General features: G+C 46.7%; 1 protein-coding gene across 2 annotated transcripts in view; it reads right to left on the bottom strand.

Moving 5' to 3' along the window:
* PTK2B (protein tyrosine kinase 2 beta) overlaps positions 1 to 25,090 on the bottom strand; it is a 123,888-nt gene that overhangs the window by 16,453 nt on the left and 82,345 nt on the right. For both annotated transcript variants that reach the window (XM_037813076.1, XM_037813077.1), the window contains exons 3-20: positions 21,832 to 22,010; positions 21,151 to 21,238; positions 19,899 to 19,978; positions 9,770 to 9,832; positions 9,523 to 9,577; positions 8,918 to 9,058; positions 8,470 to 8,544; positions 7,772 to 7,873; positions 6,993 to 7,110; positions 6,450 to 6,489; positions 6,006 to 6,052; positions 5,401 to 5,451; positions 4,822 to 4,919; positions 3,906 to 3,990; positions 3,568 to 3,668; positions 3,175 to 3,290; positions 703 to 803; positions 445 to 534 (exon numbers count right to left, since the gene is read on the bottom strand). In XM_037813076.1, the coding sequence (XP_037669004.1) occupies positions 445 to 534; positions 703 to 803; positions 3,175 to 3,290; positions 3,568 to 3,668; positions 3,906 to 3,990; positions 4,822 to 4,919; positions 5,401 to 5,451; positions 6,006 to 6,052; positions 6,450 to 6,489; positions 6,993 to 7,110; positions 7,772 to 7,873; positions 8,470 to 8,544; positions 8,918 to 9,058; positions 9,523 to 9,577; positions 9,770 to 9,832; positions 19,899 to 19,978; positions 21,151 to 21,238; positions 21,832 to 22,010 (1,630 nt within the window). The remainder of the gene's footprint in view (positions 1 to 444; positions 535 to 702; positions 804 to 3,174; positions 3,291 to 3,567; positions 3,669 to 3,905; positions 3,991 to 4,821; positions 4,920 to 5,400; positions 5,452 to 6,005; positions 6,053 to 6,449; positions 6,490 to 6,992; positions 7,111 to 7,771; positions 7,874 to 8,469; positions 8,545 to 8,917; positions 9,059 to 9,522; positions 9,578 to 9,769; positions 9,833 to 19,898; positions 19,979 to 21,150; positions 21,239 to 21,831; positions 22,011 to 25,090) is intronic.

Genomic DNA, 25,090 nt, shown 5'->3' with positions numbered 1-25,090 from the left:
ATGGTATTTTACTGGGTCAGTTGTATGGAGGAGTTACAGGAAAATTTCCATGACTGTGAAACTATAAAGGACTGTCCATAAATTACCTGTTTGTGTTATCACCACTCACTGAACCTCCTTCTCAGAACAAACCTCAGAGTTTTGTCTTTGAACAACGTCAGATTATCCCTGGTGCGGGCTCATGGAACTGGCATGCTCATCACGAGAGCCATTTCCAGGAAGATTATCCAGTACTACCCAGGGTCTGCCCTCAGCCCCTACCACCCCCCACCATGGGCCGCCTCACTTCTGGGACTTCTCAGTGGCAACAGCAATGTAGGACCCTTGCTTCCCAGGGGGTTGGGGGGCAGACCCGCTTCCCACACGCCCTCAGGCATCCACTGAGTCTGGTCATGGAGGTGAGAATCTGAACCGTTTTCCCTGTTCTCCAGAAGCTCCACTCACCAAACATCCAGACATCACTGGCCGTGGTGAAGCGGCGGAAGTTAATGGACTCAGGGGACATCCATTTGATGGGGAGACGGGTCACGGAGGCTTTGGATGGGCAAAGAGGTTTAAGGAGTTATTTAGGGAAGGAAGACCCAGAGGATATCCAGAAAGGCAACCTATTCTCCAGAGACCCTTGCCTGGGCTTGACCAGCTATACGTTTCCTTTCTCTGGGATTTTAGCCTCAGTGATACCTCTCCAAAAGCCCCCCTCACCTTTGTAATAATCCTCGTCCTCAATGTACCGGGAAAGGCCGAAGTCCCCGAGCTTCACACACTCAGGGGAGGCCACCAGGATGTTTCGGACGGCGATGTCCCTGGAAGAAGGATGATGTGATGGGTAGGTTCATGTGTCAGCTTGGTCAGGTGATGGTGCCCAGGTGTCTGGTCAAGCAAGCACTGGCCTAACCCTTACTGAAAGGACATTTGTGGCTGGTTAATAAACCACAAGACTGGTTTATTAGATCATCAGTCAATTGACTGCACCTGTGGCTGATTAAGTCAATGAAGGGTGTGTCTTCCATAACGAGAGAATTCAATCAGCTGGATTTAATACAATCAGTTGAAGACTTTTGAGCGAGAAAGATAAAGGACCTTCACTTCTTCCTCAGCTAGCCAGTGAAGCATTTCATTTCCTGGGGAGGTCATCAAACCCCGTCATCGGAGTTGCCAGTTCACTGCCTGAGGAGTTCATCGAACACCTTCATCAGAGTTGCCAGTTTGCTGCCTGCCCTCTGGAATTTGGACTCATGCATCCCCACAGTTGCATGAGACACTTTTATAAAACCTCGTATTTACAGATATCCCCTGTTGGTTCTGTTTCCCTAGAGAACCCTAACTAATATGGATGAGAAGATGAGGGTGAGGTCCTACCACCCATGGGAGCAGGAATGCTTCAGAGAGAGAGAGAGACAGACGGGCAGACGGTCAGGGGAGGCCATGGGAGCAGGATCGGGCAGCTTCTGCCACCAGCCCTTCCCTCGCTGCCCCCACCGGGGCTGTCCTGCTGACCAACACCCAGCTCAGGTGCAGGCCGAGGCTGACTCCTCCACGCCCCTGACCTGGCAGTCAGGCCCTGGCCAGCACTCGCCGTCTAACCGCTGGAGCTTTCTCTCTCATCCTCCCGTCTCACAGGTCTCTAACCCAAAGCCTGTTTGCTGTCCCCGCACATCCTCCGCGCACTCTCCTGCACTGTTGCTTCCTTGTCCCCTCTGTCAGGGATGCTGTCACCTGCGGATTCTTCAAGGATGAACCCCTAACCACTCTCCTGGGTACAATTAGTCTCTCCCCAGGCTGCACGGCCAAGGGGCTTTTAAGATTTTATTATTGCCAAGAACAGCCGCGGGGCAGCAGCTGCGCAATTAATGTTGATTGAGCACTTGCTACAGCCAGGATCATCCCTGTGCTTTACACACTACAGACAGGATCATCCCGTGTTTTACACACTACAGCCAGGATCATCCCCGTGCTTTATACACTCCGAGCCGTGACACAGAGACCGTCAGACGAGGCCCTGGTACAGATGAGGAGACCGCGGCCCGGGGCGCTGAAGGAACCTGTGCAGCAAGTTGCTGGTGGACAAACGACCCCCCGACCCCCAACCCGGGAGCCTCGCCTTGAGCCTGTGCTCTCACCCCCTCCCGGGAGGAGACCCGCCGCCCGCCCACCCGTCCGCTTGTGTTCCCGGCATCACTCCCAACCCCGGACTGCTTTGTCTGCTCCTCACCAGCAGCTCTGTTCCCTAAACTTAGTTTTATTATTGAATAGATGATCTAAAAACATGACAACTTTAAACAAATAAGCAAAAGGAAACAAGTCTATTATCCCACCACCTTAACCTCATAACTATTTAGTTCTTACATTTTACTCTCATCCTGGAATGTTAACTCCATAAGGAAAAAGATTTTTGACTTTACCCCAGAGCCTAGGATGGTGCCTGGCACCGAGTAGGAGTCAATCACATTAGCTGAACGAAATTTTATTTTCCCTACCCATTCCTAGCCTAGTCTCAGGCACAAGGCCACGTAGCTGATGTCAATATTGCTGGATTGAAAGGAATCCGTCCCCTCACTGCAGTGCTCTGAGAAAACCCACCTCTGTCTGCCCCGGGAGCTCACATCCCCCATGGCGGAAACCTCCTTTCAGGTAATGGGAAATAAAGCCACGTGGTGAAGGGACTAGGGTGGGTCAGACTCAGCAGCCCGGGAGGCACTGGGGAGCCACAGCCGACTCATCTGCTCGGGAAAGGACCTGGACACTGCTCTAGCCCAGCCCCTTCTTCCTGGCTGCGTGACCCCCATGGTGTTACTATGGCAACTGGTGAACTGGGTGAGCCAGGAGGAGGGCAAGCTCTGAACAAGCTGAGAAGCTATTCTCTGAAACTCAAAGGGAAGGGGACCAGAATACAGAGCTATCATCAGATGTCTAGAACTTCAAATGGACTCTTCACAATCCTGCGACATATGTATTGCTATTTTAATTTTTCAGATGAGAAAATGGGTTCACAGAGGTTGCTCAAATTTGCTCCAAGTTGCCAAGACAGGCAGGGCCAAAGCCAGGAGTCCAACACAGCTCTGTCCAACTCCAAAGCCCTGCTTCACCCCAAACTTTTTACAGCTCAGAGAAAGGTCCCGGGCTTCCACACTGCCCCTGCTGCGTGCCTCCCCCACCCTCCGCTCCCACCCCTACCTGTGCACGCAGCTGATGCTCTCCAGGTAGGCCATGGCCTTGCATATCTGCAGTGAGTACAGGACGAGGGTGAGCACCTTCAGGGAGTTCTTGTTTCGCTCCAGGTAATGGCCCAGCTGTGGGAAGGGGAGGGACCCTCAAGACCCGCATGGAGCCCGAGGGCCAGGCTGGAGGCAGCCCCCCACCCTTCCTGGGAGCAGGGCCAAGCCCCAAGCTGGCAGGATTCTCCAGCACTCTCCTCTATACACAGAAGGTCTCTTGGCTGTTTCACAGAACACAGAAGGCAGCTAGCTAGGAGGAAAGCCCCCTTGCTTTTCAATGCCTCACTCCCCGGAGGCTCGGCTCAAGGACCGCCCAGTGTCAGCTCAGCTTCCTCTTCTCCCTCCAGCTCACCTCCCCGTAGGGATACAGTTCCATGATGATCCAGGTGGGCTCCTCTTCAATGATGCCAATCAGCTTCACAATGTGTGGGTGGTCGAAATTCTTCATGATCACTGAAATTGGGGGCAAGAGGGATAGGCCAGAGCTGCTCAAAGGTGCGCTCGGAGAAACCCTGTTTTGCCATCCCAACAGGGAGAGAGGGGGAATAAAACTTCCCAATGTGCATCCTAGCCGTGGGACCCCCTCCCCTTTCCAGGTTCCAGGCCCACCCCCCTATCCTGGAGGTTTGTGTGTTCTCCAGGGTTTTTTTCCAGTTCCTGGGACTGTGTGCCTCTCTCGGGGAGACCTACCTGCCTCACTCATGAACTTCTCCTTGTTGTCGAGGGTGCAGTCCTGCTTGCAAGTCTTTACAGCTACATTTATTTTCTCCCCTTTCTGCAACAAAAGTGTGTCAGGGCCCCTTGGTCCGGCTTGGAGTGCTCAAAAGAAAGTGTCCCCACCATCTTTCCACCAAGCTTTGCTGTCAGCTAAGGAAAGGCAGAGGCAGCTTCAGGGGCCCCTTCCCTCTGCACAGCATATCATTTCTTCCCCTTTTTTCTTCTCTCTTCTTCCCATTTTCACTTTTCCCTCTCTACTCACCCACTCCCTTTCTTCTGAATCAGGGTGTGTTAGGACTGGAAAGGACTTCAGAGATCAAATAGGTCCAGCCACTCATTTTAGGGATGAGGATGCTGAGACTAAGGGACCCCACGATGTGCCAGAGTTAGTGAGCTTCAGGGTGGCACACTCATGGCCGGGCCAGCCGACCCAGTCCTGGGCTCCTTCTCTCCTTTTATTGTTGTTGTGGTTCAAAATTTTGCTGCCCTTTTCCTTTTTCTCTGCTTTCCCTCAGGCCTGCTGGAAGCATAACCCCAAAGGCAAATTTTGTCCAGCCCCCTTGGTGGCCCTTGAGACTAACTCCTGCCTCAGACCCTTCCCCTTTTTTCCTCGGGACAGCATCTTTACCCCCCCACCACCTTTGTATTCATCCACCCAGTGTCCCCTTTCTCTAGGGTCTATCTTTATCTTGATCCCTGGTCTTGATGTCCTTCTTGGAAATGACTCCATGTCCCCCATTTCCCTGGATATTTCACAAATACTTCAAGTGCCAAGTGGATAAGAATCACCATCTCCTGGCTGCTGCCTCCAACCCTTGTAAAAGTCAAGGTCCTGCCTCACCCTGTAGACATGCAAAAGAGGAGCAGCTTGGAAGGGTCTGGAACTCACGTGATTCTGGAAGACACCTTCGTACACCTCCCCAAAAAAGCCTTCACCAAGAATCCGACCCAGAGTCACGTCTTCCCGGGCGATGCCGTACTGGGGACCTGTGTAGTTGGAGAGAACAGGGAGTCCCAGAGAGCACAGCCACCAGCAGCATCCTGCAGGGGCCTGGTGCGTGTGCAGGCCTCGTCGAAGGCTCTGCTCCCCTCCTGCCCAGGCCTTCCAGACCCCCAAGCAGCCCCTCAACCAAGAGCCAGGGGCTGTGCTGAGAAAGGGTATCCAGAGCACTCAGTTTTCTCAGACCCGGGGACGAGCCATCACCCTGTCCCTGGAAAAGACCTTGAAAAGACTGGGTCAAATGCCCTTGTTTTTAGAGTCACCACATACACCAGCCAAGCACAGGAAAGGCTAATCAGTACAGGGGGAAAATATATTTTAAATGAAAGATGCCTCAGCTCTGCCCCTGTCTGGACCACATATGGGGAAGGATGAAGGAAGGAAGGAATGTCCCTTCTGTGGTGTCTCATAAATTACAGCAATGTCACTTCTCAGGCTGCAGCCAGCGTGTTGGGGTCAAGGACCTACCTCCCGATCTTCGCAGGGTCTCATCGGGAATCTCCGCATAGATGTCTGACTCTGGAACGACAAGAAGGCCTCCAGTGACCAGGTGTCCCCAGGAAGAACCACCCAGAAATCAAGTGCGTGGCTCCAAGCTCCATGGCTGACATCCCTGGGGAGGGCAAGAAGCCAGGCAGGTCTCAGGGTTTCCATCCCAGGCTTAAGAGAAATGACGTGGCCCAGATGCTAAGTACAGCTCTCCGGCCGGGCTGCCTGGGTTTGTCCCTGGCTCTGCTGCTTCCCAGCTGTGTTATTTAGGGCAAGTTGGTTAACCTCCCTTAATCTCAGTTCCCCTTTCTGTGAAATGAGCATTTCTGGGGGGTGCTGTAAAGGCTGACTAAGATAACACCTGCAAAGTGCTGGACACAGAGTCTGCCACATTATAACTGCTCGATATGTGCTAGTTATTATAGTTAATCTTATTTTTAAGTCCTGATTCGGAAGTGACAGAGGAAGGTGGTGCTGGTGTAACTTTGAGGGAATCCTTGGAGCTGTCCTCGGAGCAGGCAGGAGCAAGCGGAGCCGGAAAGAGGCTCTAGGCGCAGCCGAGGAAGGCAGACGGGCAGGCTCACCTATGCTGCAGCTTTCGGAGAGGTGGGATCGCCGGTCCTCCAGGTTTCTGCAGATCAGAGGGCAGGAGCCAAGTGAGCTCAGGGCCCGGCAGTTGCCTCCCGGTGGGCCCACCCTGTCTGCCCAGGGGCTCGCTGCGCTGTGGCCCCACCTGCCTGGAGAAGCCACCCTGGGATCCTGGCTCCCGGCTGCCAGAGGCAGGAGATGAGGGAAGATGAAGCAGTAACCTCCCTCTAAGACGATACCGGGTGGCATTAGGACATGGGAATATCCCCACAGGTATTTACTGGGAGGGGAAAATAGCCACTTGTGAAAATGCTGGGGTTCCGATGCTCCCCTGGGACCCGGAAGCCAGAAACCCTGGCAGTGGAGGCTTCCTGTTTCTCCCTCCTTCTCCCGAGCAGACAGGGGCTGAGCCCTGCACACTTCCTTCCCATTCTACTCACAGCATGGGGATTTGGGGAAGGCTGTTCCGCTTCTCACCATCTGGGGAGAGAAGAGGAAAAGGGACAAGTTAGAGCCAGCGGACACAGGGTCCCAGACCGTCGTCTGACCTCCTCTCTACTCCTATGACCCAACACGAGGGAATCACCCCCCACCACAGCAATTCTGTTCTCCTAGAAGCCTGAATTTGCATCCTCCTTGTAGAAGAATTCTCAGGCTTCCTCTGTCGTTTCCACACGTTCCAGCCCAGGTGCTCGGCTTCCTCATTCCAACTCCCCAGACACACACACACACACAGACACACACACACACAGACACACACACGACCTATTTTTCTAGCAATGGCTTTGACCTCCCTGGGGCCACAAACACCTCTCTTCCAGAAGCCAGCGCCCCTGCTTCGGCCTGTGGCCGAGGACCCAGGATGCATCTAAAGCCTCTTAAAGGGAGAATGTTCCAGCCAATGGCTTAGCCTCTCCTGCTCTGCCTCTGGAGGCCTGGGCTGCCTCCACCACCCAGCCATTTGCCTTTAAGTGGAAACCCACCTTTCTTGGGGTGAATGATGAGAGAGTCTCTGTGCTCCCCCTGCAGCCTGCAGTACCCATCAATGAGGTCAGCCATGTTCTCAGCTTCTGCCAGAGAGGAGGTTTTGATGGACAAGGACTGCAGAGAAGAGACCAGCCAAAGATGAGACCCCAGAGCCTTGGCTAGAGTCTACCCCGCAGGGCTGGAGAAGAGATGGCCTTCTCAGGAGGTGCGGGACCCCTGCCACCCACCCACACCCCTCCCAGACTCCGTGGGCTCCTCCCCCGGGGGCTCTGCTCGTCTTCCCTACAGCCACCGGGGGGCAGAGCCTGCCACCCCTGCTGAAGGTCCTCAGCCCTTGGAAGGAGGCTTCCAGGTCCGAAATGGCTGGCTCTCCTCCAGAGCTTAGCACAAGGCCTTGTGCCTAATAGGTGTTCAATATGTAAAAGGAGAAGCTGAGAAACAGGAAGAGGGAGGCAGTGGGGAAGGGGACAGATGAATGGAAGGAGAAATGGACAGTCTGTTTGCAGCCTGAGGGCTCTGATTCTCCCACCCACTAAAAGTCCCCTTCCCTGAATTCCTGATTCCTGAGTCATTGTTCATTTGGTGAAAGTTAGCTCTCTGATTTGCTCCTTCCCCAACTTCTTTCCTGACTTTCTCTTAAATATATAGCATTGCTTCTTGATACATTTTCCTTATCATCAATCTGGCACCCTGGCGCAGTTGGCCTGAGCAAGAACTCCCAACCTGGTGTGGCGCCCACTGGTTTCAGAGCTTCTGGATGCCCAGAGACACTCACCTGGGGGGCGCCTTCGATGCCCAGCTGCAGAACTGCCTGCCCCTCCTCCAGCGGGAGGCACCTGATCGACTTGATCTGCTTGAACTCGGCCAGGCAGGTGGGCTGTGGGAAGTCTGGCCCTTAGCACCTCCCCGAGAAGGGGGTCCCCAGGCCATCCCACCCCAGGGAATGGGCCATGCAGATGGGTCTGGGCAGGGGACCCCAAGGAGGAACTGGAGGATATCTCAGGGGATGAAGAGAGAATCAAAGAAAGTTAAAGCAGGAAGGATCATCTCATCTAAGCCCCTCACTTTGAAGACGAGGAAATGAAGTCTTGAGAGAACCAGGACTGGCCCAAGGTCACACACCAAGGTGGGAGTAGAGCCAGGCCTGGATCTATATCCCCTGACTCCCAGCCCAGCAAGCTTGCCACTGGAAGAGCAACTCTCTAACTGAGCCAGGAAAGCTAAAGTCCCTCCCTCCCCTCCTTCCTTCCTATCCTCCCTCACCCCCACCTCTGAGGGGGAGAGTCACAGGGAAGTAAAGCACCATCTCTTCCATGCTGTCATCCCCAAACACTCCGTACAGCTACCTCATGAAGTCTCTCTGCTACCAGCAATGGGGGTGGGGAGAACCGACGGGGTGGGACAGAGTGGAAGGTTGCAGAAAGGGGACAACTTCTCAACCCGGCCAACCTTCCCCCAGTCCCCCCTCTCTACCTTCGCATCTTGACTTGTCAGCTGGCGGATGCCTTTAGGTCCGATGACCAGGTCCACAGTTATGTTCCACCCTTGCTGGAATAAAAGGAGAGGGGAGGTTGTTGCCACTGTTCTGCCTACTCCATATTTGAAATTTGAAAGAAAAAAACCTCCCTGGACTAGACACAGCTCCTTCCTCACTAAGCTCCCTCACACAGATTCTCCTTCTCCCAACACCCCCACAGGACATCAGGCCTCAGAGCCGGGAGGCCAGTATTTCAGCCCCCTGCCTTCAGGCAAGTTGGGTAGCAACCATTCCATTTTAAAGCAGCTCAGGGAAGCTCTGCTGTTTGAGAACCGACGGGCACCCCCCCACCACTGCCATCACACACAAGTCGGTCTTCTGGACCCCTTTCCCGAGAAGCCTGGAATTCAGATCAGGAGTTGGATAAAGACGGCGGGTCTTTACAATGAGTTCACAGCGGTAGGTCTCCTGGTCAATGTTGGCAAAGCCTGCCAGAGTGTTGAAGAACTTCATGACGCACTCCTCCTCCTTCAACGAGGCGTACTGCTGGAACGTCTGCTGGATCATCTTCCGGAACTGTTTGGGCTGTTGTGAGAGGAAGTGGGGAGAAGATGGCCAGTGGTGAGTGAGGCCCTGCTCCTTGCAGCTCTGGTTTCTTTCCTTATGATCTCACGGAAAGATGGCCCACTACTGCAGGACAGTCTCCAAAGCCCACACCATGAGAGCAGCAGCAATCTATTGGCTAAAATATGCATCCACTGTCTCAAAGGGGGCCCCCATTACCCTGTGAGGGAGGCAGGAGAGCTGTTAGCCCCAGTGTTCAAGCCAAAAAGCTATTAAGACTCTGATCTGGAACCAGAGCCCAGATTTCCTGATTCCCAGCACAGGAAGGACCCACTGACTGTACTTAGTTGTCCTATTTCCAGATGACCCGAGGTGGCACAGATGTCCTGGCTTCTAGGGTATCCCCAACCAGATCCCTTTCGCTTCAGTCCTGGGAAAGCACAACGAGAATCTTTGTGGGTCCCTCCCCAATCTGTTTTCCTCACCTTTAAGTTCTCCTGCATCTGCTTTGGGAAAAACAGGTCCAGCCCCACTTCCTTCCTGAAAGAGGGAGAAAAAAAAGCTCCATATGACCCTCCCTCACATCCAACCTTGGACTTCTGGCCAGCTGGTGAGAGGTGAAAGGGCATGGGGCCTGGGGGACAGGACAGGTCCTACCTGGCTGTGGTCTGGGATGAGAGGAGGAAGGATGAATACTAGAAGCTGGGCAAAGGAACAGTTCTCAGTACTTACTCTAGGAGCTCGAAGTTGGACTTCTTGTCAAGGGCGTTGTGGGGCATGTCCTTGAAGAACCGCCTGGAGAGAGAGAAGTCACAGTGAGGTGGGTTGATGGCTGGAGCACGTGGCCAAAGTAGGCAGGTCACCCAATGCCCACACATTGGCCTAGAAGCCCCCAATCCGCCCCTATCGGATGTGGGGACGCATGACAGTCAAAAAATTTGATACTTAGAAAACCATGAGGAAAGTGAAACCCCCACATTTCATTCCTAAAAAAGACTTGGGCCCTGTGCTTTGGGAGACCTGGCACCAGGACTTCCCAGGTGTTGGGCAGAGGAAGAAGTCATTCCAACGGCAGCCTTTAAACAAAAAATCAAAGACCCAAGGCAGCCGAAGTTCAAAGTATCAGTCTATAAACACCCACCTCCACCTTGTAGGTTCCGGGTTCCCTTTGTGATTTCTCTTTCCCTTATTGCTGTCTCCAAAATATTATATAGGGGTGTGTGTGTGTGTGCTCATTTAAATAATTATTAAATGTACTATGTATGATAACTGTACAAATTATAGAACAGAGGAAGAAAATAAAAACAATTCATAATTCCACCACTAGAGATAATTTCTATGACTTTTTATACATATTCTTTAAGCCCTGTTTCCCCTAAAAATACATGTTTTGATGAATGTTTTTATGTATTACTTACTTACAACAATTATGGTTTAAATTGAGATCAAATAGCCAATGCAGCCACCTGTGCCAACCTCCCTTTCCTGGCTGGGACACTGAGTCTACTAATCTCTCATCCATAACTGTTGCAGATATTGTTCCACCCTTGATCATGTATTCAAAATTCAGTGTACGGGAACAGTTTTGTGCTACTGATACTATAGGCAAGTAACATGATTCAAAAGCAATGGATTTTGTGTTTAGTAAGGTTAGGTCTTCACCTCACACTTTATTCTAAAATATTTACTCTGGATGGCTCAATGGGATGAATGTAAACAATAAAACCATTTTATTACTAGAAGGCAATCTAAGGAAATATTTCCAAATCATAAAATTGGGAAAAACATCTAAAGCATAAAATCATAGAAGAAAACCCCAATAAAAATTTAAAATACTAAATGTTATATAGCCTTAACAATTTTTAATAAATGGTGTTTTTGAGTATATTGTTAAGCAAAATATTCACTTAATAAATATGGTCCTAATTTTGGAAAACAACAAATGCCTCGGAAAAAATCTGAATGGATTCACTCTGTCAACAGAAGTTATCTTTGGATAATGGAATTCCAGGTGAGTTTGGTGTTTCCTTTTCCTTTCCTATATGTTACAAATATTCCACATTAAATATTACACCTTCTTACTTGAAAAAAAATTTAAGGCAATAGAGTTCAGCAAACCATCGTAATGCAAGTTTTTTGGGCTCACTATCTGCCGAGGCAACCTGCACCTTTTGTTACACATTCTACTTGGTAGAAAGTTCTTTCCTGTTCCTTCCTCTCACTGATCCCCTGAGCAACAGAGACTAGGGTTTAATCCTTTTTTTAGAGAAGGCAATTCTTTTTATTCTGACCTCCCTCCTGACTACAGTCCCCACGCCCCTACTCCCCAGTACACACCACCAGATCATCATCTTTAATTACTTCAGCGATTGCACTCAGGTGACAAAAAGAAGTGCAAAGTAAGAATGAGAAAAAAAGAATGGAGATATGCTTAGAGGGGCACAATAAGATAAGCGGATACTTCTAGCTATGGCAAATTGGGTTTGTTTAAAATGCCATAGGTTGGAATAGATGGAAAACAGAAGATAAAATGTCTCATATAAAAGTTCTCCTATAGAATCAAGTATGAATACATTCAAATGAGTTTTAAGGGGTAATATTTTATAATGGCTCAGTAAATATTATTGAATTCCATTTGACAATATTGAAATGTATTTCTGTCCTCTCTCCTTTCAAGGGAGGATGTAAGAATATGAAGCCTTAAAATATGTTTAAATAAAATAGGGACAGAATGAATTCAGGAAAGAGATAAAGAATCCAACAAACCTGCGGTGATATAATAGATGTTAGCATTTAGTGTAGATTTGGGGTTTGGTTGTCCTGGCAGTAGATAGAAGACCTTATTCAGTGCATAATTCATCATATGAAAAAAATTACCACAACAAGGGGATTTCCTTACTTAAATTAAGAAGTTTGGAAAACCACTGAGTGAAAGGAGACTAATATTCCCATTACTCATTTTAACAAAATAAGAAGTAACTTTCAGATGCTTTTTTCCTCCTGCAGCAATTTGGTAAATTCCAACGGCATAGTATTAAAGCACAATTTAGTAAAGATGATTTAACTAAATGGGGTCTGAGTATAAGATCGTCCCATGGTCTAACTCAGTGGTTCTCAATTGTGGGTGATTTTGCCCACCCTCCCCCAGACCCCCAACATTTGGCAGGTCTGGAGACATTTTTGGTCAGCATACCTGGCTGAGGTCTGCTACTAGCATCTAGAGGGTCAAAGCCGGGAATGCTGCTAAACATCCTACAGTGCACAGGACAGGCCTGCACAACAAAGCACTACCTGGCCCAAAATGTAAACAGTACTGAGGTTGAGAAATCCTGGTAACTTGTTCCAAGGAGAGAAGTTCAGGAAACTAACAAGAGTGGCTCTTCCCAAATACCACTTCTCTCAGCTGGGTGTCTGACAGAGCAGGGCAGCAAAAAGCAGTTTCACTTCCTGTGAGTGAATATTCTAGCTGAATGAGGGCAGGTATGCAGACTTTGGAAACCAGACAACTGGCAGGCATGGAAGACATTTGGCTATAAGTTGTGAGAAGCCTATCCAGTCTTCTCCCCAGGATGGAAGATCCTCCTTCTCTGCCTTCCACTTGAAGGCTGCTTGCAGTCACAGCCACGATTGTTTGGAGAAGCAAGAGTCTTAGGCTTGTGCCAGTTTGGATCCCGAAGTTCACATGGTGAATCATGATTTCTTTAGAAAACTTTCGGATTCAGTGTTACCCACTTACTGTCTGCATTCATAGAAAACCTCAGAGTGCTCCTGCGAAGAATGGTGGACTATAAGTAGCCTGACCCTCTGCTCTTCCTGGTGGCTCGAGTGAGCTGCAAAATGTATTCCTTGATAACTGAATAAATTGGCTTGCTGTATGCAATTATTTAATTCTGATAGGATAAATGCTGGCAAATGTCCACCAAAGTAGAGGAGTTTAGTTTTTTCAGTTATCCATTCATTCAAATATTTGCCGAGCTCCTATTAAGTACCAGGCTTGGGACTCCAGATTCAAAGATGAAGGTAGCACCAGCTCTGACCTCAAGAGTTTGAGAATATTTCACAATCTAATATGTGTTATCATTGTTCTAAAAGAACTATGCACAAAGTCCAGCAGGTTTGCACAGGAAGATGGATGGGGCAGGGTTGGGGCTAGGGAAGGCTTCAAGAGGGAGAGAGCCATGAGCTAGCCCAGTGCGAAGAGCAGAGGGTCATGGTGCTTACAATCACAGGGTGCCCTGAGGTCTTCCATGAAAGTGGAGGGTAAGCAGGTAAACTGGTCAGAAAATTTTCTACAGCTACCAGAACAAAGGAGAGTTTGCCAGGCTGAAAAGGGGAGTGAGAATATACCAGGCAGAAGGGATGCGTTACCCTCAGCGAGTGGGACCTCCTTCCTGGCCAGAGATGACAGTAGTCTCTGAAAGTCACTCCTGGTTAATGATAATTGTTGAATGAATGAATGAATGAGCTTTGAAACTTGGAATGAAAGAATTCTGAGGACTGGGATATTTTAATAAGCATTAGTAAAAAGAATTGGGGTTGGCTAAATGGAAATTTGAAATTAAAACTCAGGAATTAAAATATATGAAAATAATAATAGCAATTTTAGAATGATTAAGAAGGTATTGAATGAAAAAAAAGTTATATTAGGAAACTCAGATAACACAGTTAAGCCATGCGTTCACTGCCTATGTCACTGAATGCCCTTCTCACACCTGGAAGAGCAGTTACAGAGCATCACTTTAGACAAAGGCGCCCAATCACTCATATGGTTCACAAAGCAACCAAACTTCATTGTGACGTCCCATCTCCCCTATTGCATTGGTTGCATCCATCTCTGTCTTCTGTCCCCCTACATGCTAAGCCCCTCTAAGACCCAGGAGCCAGCTATTCTGCATCACTACCCCTCCCCGCAAACCTTCTCCTGCCCCAAGACCTTGTATCATGAAGGTAGGATGTAGAGAATGGAGTTCGAGGTTGTGGGTGATGTGACTGGGACACCCAAGTGTATCACTGCCATTTCTGCAGCCCTGGCCACAGACTGGTGATTGGCCCACAGACGGACCTACTAGCGGCAGCACTAGATGGCTTTAGGATGCCCCAGGTGCTCCAGCTCACCTTTCTTGACAATATCTGCACCATCAGCCACACCCATGGACAGTCCCTAAGAAAGGTATGATTAGATACCTCAAACTGAGCCCTTAGGATGGAATGACCTCAAAAGACCCGATAATTGGACAAAGGAGTCAAATCCAGAAGAAAGATGGCACTTATATCATGTTTTTTAGTGTTTTTTTCCCCTTAAAAAATGAACAGGTTCTATTTTCAGCTTTAGTATGTTTCTTTTCTCTTAGATAAGTGGTCCCCAAAATAAACCTAGTTGCTTAGCTAGCACGAATCTGTGATATTCCCCGAATTAGGGAAATAATTAAACCAAAGCTTCAGGGCCAAGATATGGTTCCTAGACCTGATGGTCCCAGAGGAAACTGGGCAAAAAAGAAAAGGTGATGGAAAATAAACGGAAGGATTTAAACGGCCCTCAGAGAGCAGTGAGGTGAAAGGAAGCAGTGCTTTGTCTAAGCCGTGAACTTGGTGATGGACGTGAGGGTGTGTCAAGGTGACCCCAAGGAGAATCGGCATCAAACGTGTATCCATTTGTAATAGGCAGTGGTTTCTTAGACTTTACACCAAAAGTACAAGCACTAAAGAAAAAACAGATAACTGGGACTTCATTAAAATTAAAGATTTTTGTGCACTGAAGGACATTATCAAGAAAGAGAAAAGACAACCTACAAAATGGTAGAAAATATTTGGAAACCAAATATTTGATAAGGGTTTAATATCCAGAATATACAATGAATTCCTACAACTCGACAACAAAAAGACAAACAACCCATTTTAAAAATGGGCAAATAACTTGATTAAACATTTCTCCAAAGAAGATATACAAATGGCCAACAAGCACATGGAAAGATGCTCCACATCATTAGCCATTAGGGAAATGCAAATCAAAACCACAATGAGATACCATTTCACACCACTAGAATGGGTACATTAAAAAAATGGAAAATAACTACTGCTGGCAAGGATGCAGAAAACAAGAACCTTCATATGTTATTGGTGGAAATGTAAAATGGTGCACCCACTGTGGAAAACAGTTTGGCAGTTCCTTTGAAAGTTATGTATAGAATCACCATATGATCCTGCAAACCCACTTTCAGGTATATATCCAAAAGAATTAAAAGCGGAGACTAGAACAGACATTTATTTGAACACTGATGTTCATAGCAAGGTTATTCATAATTGCCAAAAGGTAGAAGCAACCCAAATGTCCATCAGCAGAAGAATGAATATACAAAATGTGATATGTGCGTGTGTGTGTATACATACACACACACACACACACACACACACACACAATGGAATATTATTCAGCCACAAAAAAGAATGACGTTCTGATGCATGCTACAATATGGATGGACCTTGAAGACATCATGTTGAGTGAAAGAAGCCAGGCACAAAAGGACAAATATGATGTAAGTATAATCTCACTTTTATGAAATAATTCAAATATTCAAATTCATAGGAGCAGAAATTAGAATAGAGGCTACCCACGGCAGGGGTGGGGCTGGGGAATGGGAAGTTAATGCCAAATAGGTACAGAGCTTCTGCTTAGGCTGATGTAAAAGTTTTGGTAATGGATGGTGGTAATGACAGCACAACATTGTGAATGTAATTAATACCACTGAATTGTGTACTTGCAAACGGCTAAAATGATTAATTTTAGGTTTTATATATGTTCCCAGAATAGAACCGTACAACACAAACAGTAAATCCTAGTGTAAATTATGGACTACAGTTAATAGTATAATAATAATGTTTCATCAATTATAACAAAAGTACCACCGTCATGCAAATTTAGTAATAGGGGAAATTGTGTGTGTGCACCAGGGGAGTGTATATAAGAACAATTTTTCTGTAAACCTACAACTGCTCTAATAAAAATAACCCAACCAACCAACCAACCAACTTCATTGGGAAGTCCAGGAGAACCAATCACCACCACTGATCAGAGACACTCTCTCCCTAGAGACTGACCTTTGCAATCTTCTGCACCAAGCCCTGTCTCAATTGCTGTTAATAAGAAAAACCTGCCCAAACTGCCATCATTGAATGAGTCTGCACCCTCCTGGAGTGCCCTCTAGTTCCTGCTTTGCTTTCTCCAGCCCGATCCTGCAGTTTTGAGTGGCTAACACCAGGTGGGCAGCAGGGTCTGTTGGCATGGTACAGGCCCACAACTGATACCCAAATAAGGACAGCAGAAAGTAAAGAAACATCAAACAGAAACTTGCTGTGTACACTAATGTTCACAGCAGTATTATTCACAATAGCCCAATGGTGGAAACAACCAAAGTGTCCATCAACAGATGGATGGACAACCAGAACGTGGAACACACACACAATGGAATATTATTTGACCGTAAGAAAGAATGAAGTTCTGAGACATGCTGCACTATGGAAGAACCTTGAAAGTATTATTCTCAGTGAAGTAAGCAAGACACATAAGGACAAATATTGTATGACGTACTTACAAGAGATGTCTAGACGTAGCAAATTCACAGAGACAGAAAGGAGATTAGAGGTTACCAGGGGATGGGGGGTTGGGGGGCAGGGAGTGTACATTTAGTGGATATTGAGTGTTTGTAAATAAAATAATGATACAGGAAACATCTATGCAAAATCCAGTTGGTTGTGTTTTTTTCCTAAAAAGCAATAAGAATATTAACTCACTGCCAACATTTATAAATTAACTATGAGTCAAAATGACTTTTGAAGCAAGGTGAATGTTCTTTCCCTTGCTTTAAAGTTATTATCAGTGACTAGTGAAGTGATCTTGGGTTACATATTCACTCTGACGTCTTCTTAGGTCAGAGTGTTCTGGGGCTCTGCTGGCGGGGATGGGGTGCAATGGTCCTGGGTGTCTCAGATCAAGGAAGAAGCTGTTTGATTCCTCAAACTGGGCAGGTATTAATTTCTGGCCCGTGGCCACAAATTGCAAATTTTAATTTATAGGAGGACATTTAGATAAAATAATAGTTTTGGCATTTATAAAGATCTTCAATAAATCAATGAAAAATTTAATTAGTACAAATAATTTATAATTATTGAACACTTCTGTTCCAGTCATTGTTCTAAGTACCTTAAATACATTAACTAATTTACTCCTTATAACAACCATATATGGTGGTTACAGTTATTATCATTCCCATTTGACAGATGAAGGAACTGAGGCACAGAAAAATTAAGTGATTTGCCGAAAATAACACAGGAAATAGACCCAGGATTCAAATACAGGCAGCCAACCTTTAGATCCTTTGCTCTACATCATTATTTCCAATTGCTCCTTGATAAGAATTGGATCCACTGAGGATTTATTTTGCCAATCTTATATCTCATGCACATACCGTGCTTCTTTTTTAAGCTAGGAGAGAATACTTTATTTATTTGTTGGGAGACAACATATATCTGTAGACAGGTGACACAATTAATGATGTAATAGGACAAGGAGCTTTCCCCCATGACTTGTAGGTAATCTGTACTATGGAACTTTTTCGGGAAAGAGCTCCAGTCCTGGAAAATTCTGCCTTATCATCTGATTTTCAGAAATGTGTCTGACTCTCTTTGTGAGAAATAGTCTTAACTTGACTTTAAAATATCCCATGATAATATATAGCTTTGTATTTAACTTTAAAGATTATTTGGCTTGAAAATCTTCTATTAAGCTTACAAAATAGGGGTGTTCTATGCTCTTTCCCTAATATCATATACCTTGTCAACCCATCAGAATAGGAACCTCGATTTGATTCTGTTTGTTCCTCAGACTTGGGGAATGTGAAACAATACATTCCTTTCATAAAATAAGCATGGGTTTTTGAATAATCTTAAATTGATAACATAGCAGATATAACTAGGCTGTAGGCTCCTGAAGAAATTATAGATGGGCTCCATGCCTGATCCTTCACTGGGTTGCTCAGTGCCTTCTGCACAGCACCTGGTGCTTGAGCTATGGCTGTCAACAATGGGAGGAAAGAGGAACATGAAATACAGTGCTAATGGGTCTTCTCTGTGCTACTATTTTAGTAAGTGATGATTGTATGACAGGTGACAAATGATCGGAGTCTCAAAGTGATACTAAATTTCTGAGTATGAGACTTATGAATAAAAAGGCAATGGTAAGCCTTCCCTAAATGTCTGGTTTCAGAGGTGATGAGACAGTGCAGGATATGATGCAGGTTAGAGGAGTAGCAGTGGTCTTGGGCAGGCAAAAAGGGGCACCAGTAATAAAATCTGCTTCACAGACTGCCACTGATCCACCAGCATGGAACTCCCAGGGTCACTACAAAGTGCAGTTAAGTGGTTTGTCCTCTCACGAGCTTCAGGAACTGAAGAGTTTCTCTGCATAAAGGACACTGATTGTTCCCTTGTTTGTCACAAAAGTCAAATGTCTGAAGTGCTGAGATAAAACTGGGACCTCACTTTTCCATCCTAATGACTCCAATGGGGGATCCACCAGCTTTCCCTGAGACCCAGGATGGTATCCAGAATTCCCCAATGGTGCCCAACTCTGTAGAATCATCTGCAGGATTCTCCTCTCTACCACTTGAGGTCACAGCAAGAGTGAGGATGGCCTCCAGAACCAGATTACAGAAAACCAAAAGTAACCTGTTGCAAAAGATTTCCCTGGCAATGTTCCTGAAAGTCCCTCCATCAAGTCGTACCAGGCTAACTGTATCCAAATCACCTGGGGAGCTTGCTAAGAATACATATCATAAGATCCCACCCAGATCTACTAAAGTAGAGTTTCCAAGGGTGGGGATGGGTCTTCTCTAGTCTAATAAGCTCTCCAGGTGATTGTGATTTGCAACCAGATTAAGGAACCACTGTTCTAAGACAGGTAAGGGGGTACCATAAAGGTGGTGGGAGGGATGGACTGGACTGATGGTGAAACTGAACAGTGCTACTTTGGTCCAGAAAGTGCTAAAACACAGGTTTCATCACATCCTCCTTCTCTGCCGAAACTGCAAAGCTCTTAATAGCAAAGAATAAGGCCTAATTTCATAGACTGTCAATCAGTCTTCCACAATCAGCCCCTTTCCAAAGTCACCTCTCCCATTATCCTTTAGCTTATACTTTTCCTTCCACTGTCCCTGAGCCTGGAATGTGCTCTCCTTCCTCATTATCTGCCTATCAAGATCTTTCTTTTTCTTCAAAGAGCAGTTCAAATCCCTTTCTTCCACTGAGCCTTTCTTGAGAACTTCAGTAGGGATTAGTGGCTCCCACTAACATGTGTACTCTGTTTAGCACATATTTCATTCTGCCTTGTATTATGATTAACTGAAAATGACCTGCTACCCCCCAAACACTGTAAGCTTGAGGGCATGTCTGTGTGATTTATTCTTCTGTACATTTTAATTGAGTGCCTGCTGGAACTGGGGGTGCAGTGGGGAACACAGACTGAAATCCCTGCATTCTAAAATCCTGTAGAACCTACAAGGGTTCTCAAAGAAACATTTGCTGAACTGCTTGCATGGCAGGCAAGGATTAGTGAAAGATGGAAATAGCAGGCGGCATAGAGGCAAGAGTGCTGGCATCAAGGGAAGACAGAAGAGACTGACCAGAGAGTACTAAGGACCAATGGTGGACACCTCAGGGCCCCCACCCTTTGTTGGCCACCACTTCTCCCCCACCCCAGCTCTCACTCTCCACTCTTGTTCCCCACCCTAGAAGTAAGGAAAGTCCAAGTCAGCCAAGAGTCCAGCCCAGGAAGGGAGGTGCAGCCACCCTCCCTGGAGAGGCCGCGTACCTGAGTTCCAGGCAGCCCAACTGCAGGGCCATGCCCTCGCTGACCTTGCTGGCGTAGCGTTGCATGTAGTCATTCCGGAGCTGGTGGGGGAAGAAGGCCAAGGTTCAGACTCATGCCCTCTTTCCCTGTTTCCCTGAGCAGAGGCTCTAGGAGGTGGTGGGTGCCTTGAGCATAATTCTGCCTCACTAGCTGTTCCCCCCGCCCCCCACCAAGAACAAACATGCTGAAGGGGCTGCAGGAGCAGAACGGGAGGCTTACTTCCACTCTGCCTCCAACTCCCTCTACACCACCAGGCAATGGGGATCGTGCCCCCACAGGCTCAGGCCTTTGGATTGTGCAAGTGCTCTCACATATTCTCTCACTGCTCCATGAAGCGAAAATCCAGATTCCCCCCACTCCGTACCCTCCATTTTGGATATGCAAAAGCTAAGATTTGGGGAAGAGTCAGTTATTTATCCAAAGTCTTGTTGGGAAGTAGTGACAATGGCTTCATGTCCAGCAAACCATGAGGGAGATCCGGGAGGAAGTCAGGACTAGACAGAAAATAATGATGGCAGCTCGCATTGACCTTAGCATTTACTCTGTGCAAAGTCCCTCATTATATTCAGTGGTGTGCTGGTGCTGTCTCATAATGGCTTTGGGAGCCCATTTTTAAATTTTCAGGAACTTTGTGATCTGATTGAAATAAACTTGGTAGTTCAAAATCGGCCATGGTAGGAGTATTTAAACTACGGAAATTGGCATATGCTAAAGTTCATGTTTTTTATTCAGAGAGCTGGTTTACTTGCACATCTCTGATTATATCATTTCATCCCTATAAAGTAGTTATTATTATCCCCATTTTACCAAAGGGGAAATCTTTTCTTGCAGGTAAATTAAGTTGGTATGGATACCCAGTTAATAAATGGCAGAGCTGGGCTACAAACCAGGTGTGTTTGACTGCAGAGCCTGTGTGTTAAGCACCCAGACTGCTCTTTGGACTTTCACTAGCCAGGGCTCCTGGGCAACAAATGGCCACCAGGGAAGTCCAAGAAGAGCTGTGAGCACGTGGACAGGATCAGGGTAGCACTTAATTAGCTGAGAGGGAAGCAGGATTGGAGCAGCTGACCATGGACCAGAGAATGTCCTCAAGAGAAGTTGCCTGAATGGATCTCTCCAAATTCTGGGCTTTGTCTTTCCATCTTCCTAGGATAATACTTGGAATTTAAGGTGCAGTGGGATCCCTGAGGGCAGGAAGATAAAGTGCTCTTACCTGTTGGTAAAAATAAAGCAGCGTGGTCCTGTCTTCTTTCAGGCTCTCCAGGAAGTCCTCTGGCAGGTAGCGGATTTGAAGGTCATACCTGAGACAGAAAATTCAGTCTCTGGTTGACACAGGAAACTGGGACCTAAAGAAGGGAGTGGGGCCTGCCAAGGGCAAAAGCAACGCTGCTCCCACCCCACCCCACCTCACCCAGCATGCAAGAGGCTGCCGAAGAGATTCCTAGCCATCCATCAAGACTTCTTCTTTACCTCCTCTGCGATTGGGCAGAGGACCATGGAGGATAGAGGTGTGGCCAAAAGGCAGTGGTCAGCCTAGTCCTGACTCTCCATTTCTTCCTTGTCCTGGCAACTGTTTCCCTTAGGTTCACAGACCAGCCCTTGACTTGGGCTCATCATCCTTCCCATCCTTCTGTTGTCCCTTCACTACGGCACCAACAACATTTTGTCTGGGGATATTCCTAGATCTTGGCTGGGATGAGGATGTACTGTAAGACCAGGTTAGGCCTTGGCAAATACATACATTGGATGCTTTGGGAGGACCAAACCTAGGTTGCCGCTCAGGTAGTCTGGAGGAGCCTCAGAGTTTGAGAAGTGCTCTAAGAGAGGACCTCCCAGGGCCTCCCCATCCCACACTTATCTGCCCCCATTCCAGAGCCGAGGAATCCTCTCCTACCTCCACTCGGCTTCCACGTGTAGACACTCGTACTTGTCCTGTACCTCCCCAACTGTCATCTGCGGGTGCAGCCAGTGGATCTCATCTGACTTCATGTGCTTCAGCCTCAGCCCATAGCACTCAGCCAGCTGGATGTTGGGCCCGATCCGGCCACTCAGCAGGATGGAGCAGATGATCTCCTACAGAGGTCAAGAGAGGGATACGACTTAGGAGGGGTGCCCCAAGAGGCTCCCACAGTCCTCATGTAGCCCCTGGAACTGTGATTCTCCAGGGTGCAATTCTGTTCTCATGCTTTGGTCTTCTCTGACTCTCTAGCCCTTGGTGCAGGTTTAGGACATAGTGGGCTCTATCTGATGAATGAATTGGCAAAATCAGTCTGAGACAGAGAAACTGAGTCGATAGAACAGAAGTGAAGGAGAAAATGCAGGGAGCCTACAGAGCACAATTCCCTGGTAAGCCTCTGAGTTCCATTCCATCAAACCAATCAATAATTGTTGAGCATCTGCCATTTGCAAAGCACGTTGTGAATGGTTTCCGATTTAGCCCGCATTACCAAGTGTCTGTGCCAGGCACTGCTAGGCATTTTCCACACATTATCTCACTGAATCCATATAATACAGTGAAGTAGGTGTTAACTATCCCCATTTGGCTGGTGAGGAAATGATGCCCAGATTGTTTAAGTGACTTGTAGGTCACACAGCTGGTGGAATTAAGCCGGGGTTCTGAACTCGGGGTCCTGGGATTCTGAGTCTTCTACTAGGCCAAGATGCTTCAGGGGATCATGGGGCTGGGCAAGAGAGGACAGGACTTACATCAAGGGATTAAGTGGAACAGTCCCCACACAAGAGGTATGGATGGCCACAGGAAATGGGGAGCTGATGAGAAATTAAGTGCTTTCTTGGTTTTGCTTGTTTGCTGACCAGAGGTTAGGAGGCCACCTGCCCCACGGCCTGATGTCAGCTTCCTGGTCTAGATCCAGAGCTAGATTATGAGAAGGGCCAAGCAGGCAGATGCCTGGAAGCCCATCCATTGGCCCTGCCTAACTCTGAAGTCCCTGAGAAATATGGTGCCAGTTTAAATCAGGTTCTCAAGTGATTCCGTACATAACTGGTGAACAGAGCCCACTCCTGACAAAGCAGACAGTGCCCCTGAATGCAAATTTAATCACAGGCTCCAGCCCATCTCCACTGAGTATCTTTTCAGTGTGCACTCCACCACCTCAACAACTAGTCTAAAGACTGAGTCATTCTTGATAGGGTGTTGTCTGACCAGGAAGAGGAGTGACACTTCATTATTTAAATTTTAAGTTTTTTTTTAAATCATGGTAACATGTATATAACAAAATTTTCCATTTTAACCATTTTTAAGTGTACATTTCAGCAGTATTAATTATATTCACAATGTCGTGCTACCATCACCATCATCCATTACCAAAACTCTTCCCTTACCCCAAACAGAGACTCTGTACCCATTCCCCCTCCCCTCAACCTGGCCCTCGTTAACCTCTAATCTACCTTTTGTCTCTGTTAATTGGCATATTTTAATTATTTTATATAAGTAGAATCATACAATATTTGTCCCTTTACATCTAACTTATTTCATTCAATGCAATGCTTTCAAGGTTCATCCATTTTGTAGCATGTGTAAGAACTTTATTCCTTTTTATGGCTGAATAATAGTCCACTGTATGTATATACTATATTTTGTTTATCCATTCCTCTGTTGATGGACACTTGGGATGTTTCCACCTTTGGCTATTGTGAACAATGCTGCTATGAACATTGGTGTAGAAGTAGTTTTGTTTTTTCGTTATAACCTGCCACCCAGGCAGCTGTCTAATTTAGTAAATAGATGTAATCAATTACTTATTTGAAACAAAAAGAAAGAGGTATACCATTTTTCTTGGAAGAAAATAAATTTTCCCTTTTCTCTACTAACTTAATATAAAATATTATTTATTAATATAAAATAATATTTAAATAATGCTGGTTTGAAGGAACACAAAATTACTTTTCTGCCTGACATCCACATGTCTTGCTCCTGCTGTCTCCCACTAGCTCTCTTCAACACCATGGAATTGTGAAGCTAGAAGGAAAATCACTTTCCCATTTGGAAAGAAAATGCCCATCGGAGCAGTCAACTGTTGCTCTGTGAGATAGATAGGGAAACTGAGGCTCAGAGGCACATGTGAATAAGTAAAACACAGCAGTGCAGGAATGAGGAACTGCAGCCCTGGGATGGGAAGAGAGCCGTGATCAGTGGCAGCTCTGCAGGGACACAGGCAGGAAGTGGTCAAGGCTGGGAAGTGGACTATTCTGCCACTAGCACTGCCTTTTTCTCCAGCCCCTCTGCACTGGGTCATCCTGTCATACGGTCCAGAGCCTCCATGTCACTCCTGAGCCTGGCTGGAGTCTCCATCTTGGGTGTTTTTAAACTTAGAGCCTACCCTCTGCCCCAGTTGAAACCTACCTGGCTAATGTCAGTTCTCCGTGTGATTTAATATGGAAAATTTCAAACATATACCAAGTAAACAGAATAGTATAATGAACCCCTGTGGACACATCACCTGGTTTCAACAACTGTCAACATTCTGCCATTCATGTGTTGTCTGTGTCCCTCCCCACTCCCCACCTGTCACTCAATTATTATTCTTTTCTACAGTCCTTTTTTTCCTTTTAAGGTAAATGTATGTACATTAAAATGCACAAATCCTAGCAGTACAACTTTGACAAGTGAATATACCTTTGTAACTCACACACTGATTAAGATGTAAAACTTTTGCAAATTCCCAGAAAGTTCCCTCATATCCCTTCTCAGCCAGTCCTCACCACCCCCCACCCTCACCTCCAGCCCAGGCAACCACTTTTTCCCCCCACTTTCAATTAGTTTTGCCTGTTCAAGGACTTCACATAAAATGAATCATCTAGTATACACTCTTTCGTGTTCGACTTCTTTCCCTCAGCACAATGTCTATGAAATTTATCCAAGTTGCTGTATAAATCAGCAATTTGTTCCTTTTAATAACAAACAAAGCACATTATGTCTATTCATTCTGTTGCTGGACACTAGGCTATTTCAAATTTTGGGCTTTTGTGAATAAAGTTACTATGAACATTAATGTACAAGTCTTCTTATAGATACATGTTTTCAGTTGTTTTGGATAAATACTTAGGAGTGGAATTGCTGGGTGGAAGGTAGATATATGCTTACTTTATAAGAAACTGCCAAGATTTTTCCATTTTATATTTCCACTATGATA

The sequence above is a fragment of the Choloepus didactylus genome, chromosome 20 (genome assembly GCF_015220235.1).
Source record: "Choloepus didactylus isolate mChoDid1 chromosome 20, mChoDid1.pri, whole genome shotgun sequence".
NCBI lineage: Eukaryota > Metazoa > Chordata > Mammalia > Pilosa > Megalonychidae > Choloepus > Choloepus didactylus.
This window is presented reverse-complemented; position numbering and strand designations above follow the sequence as displayed.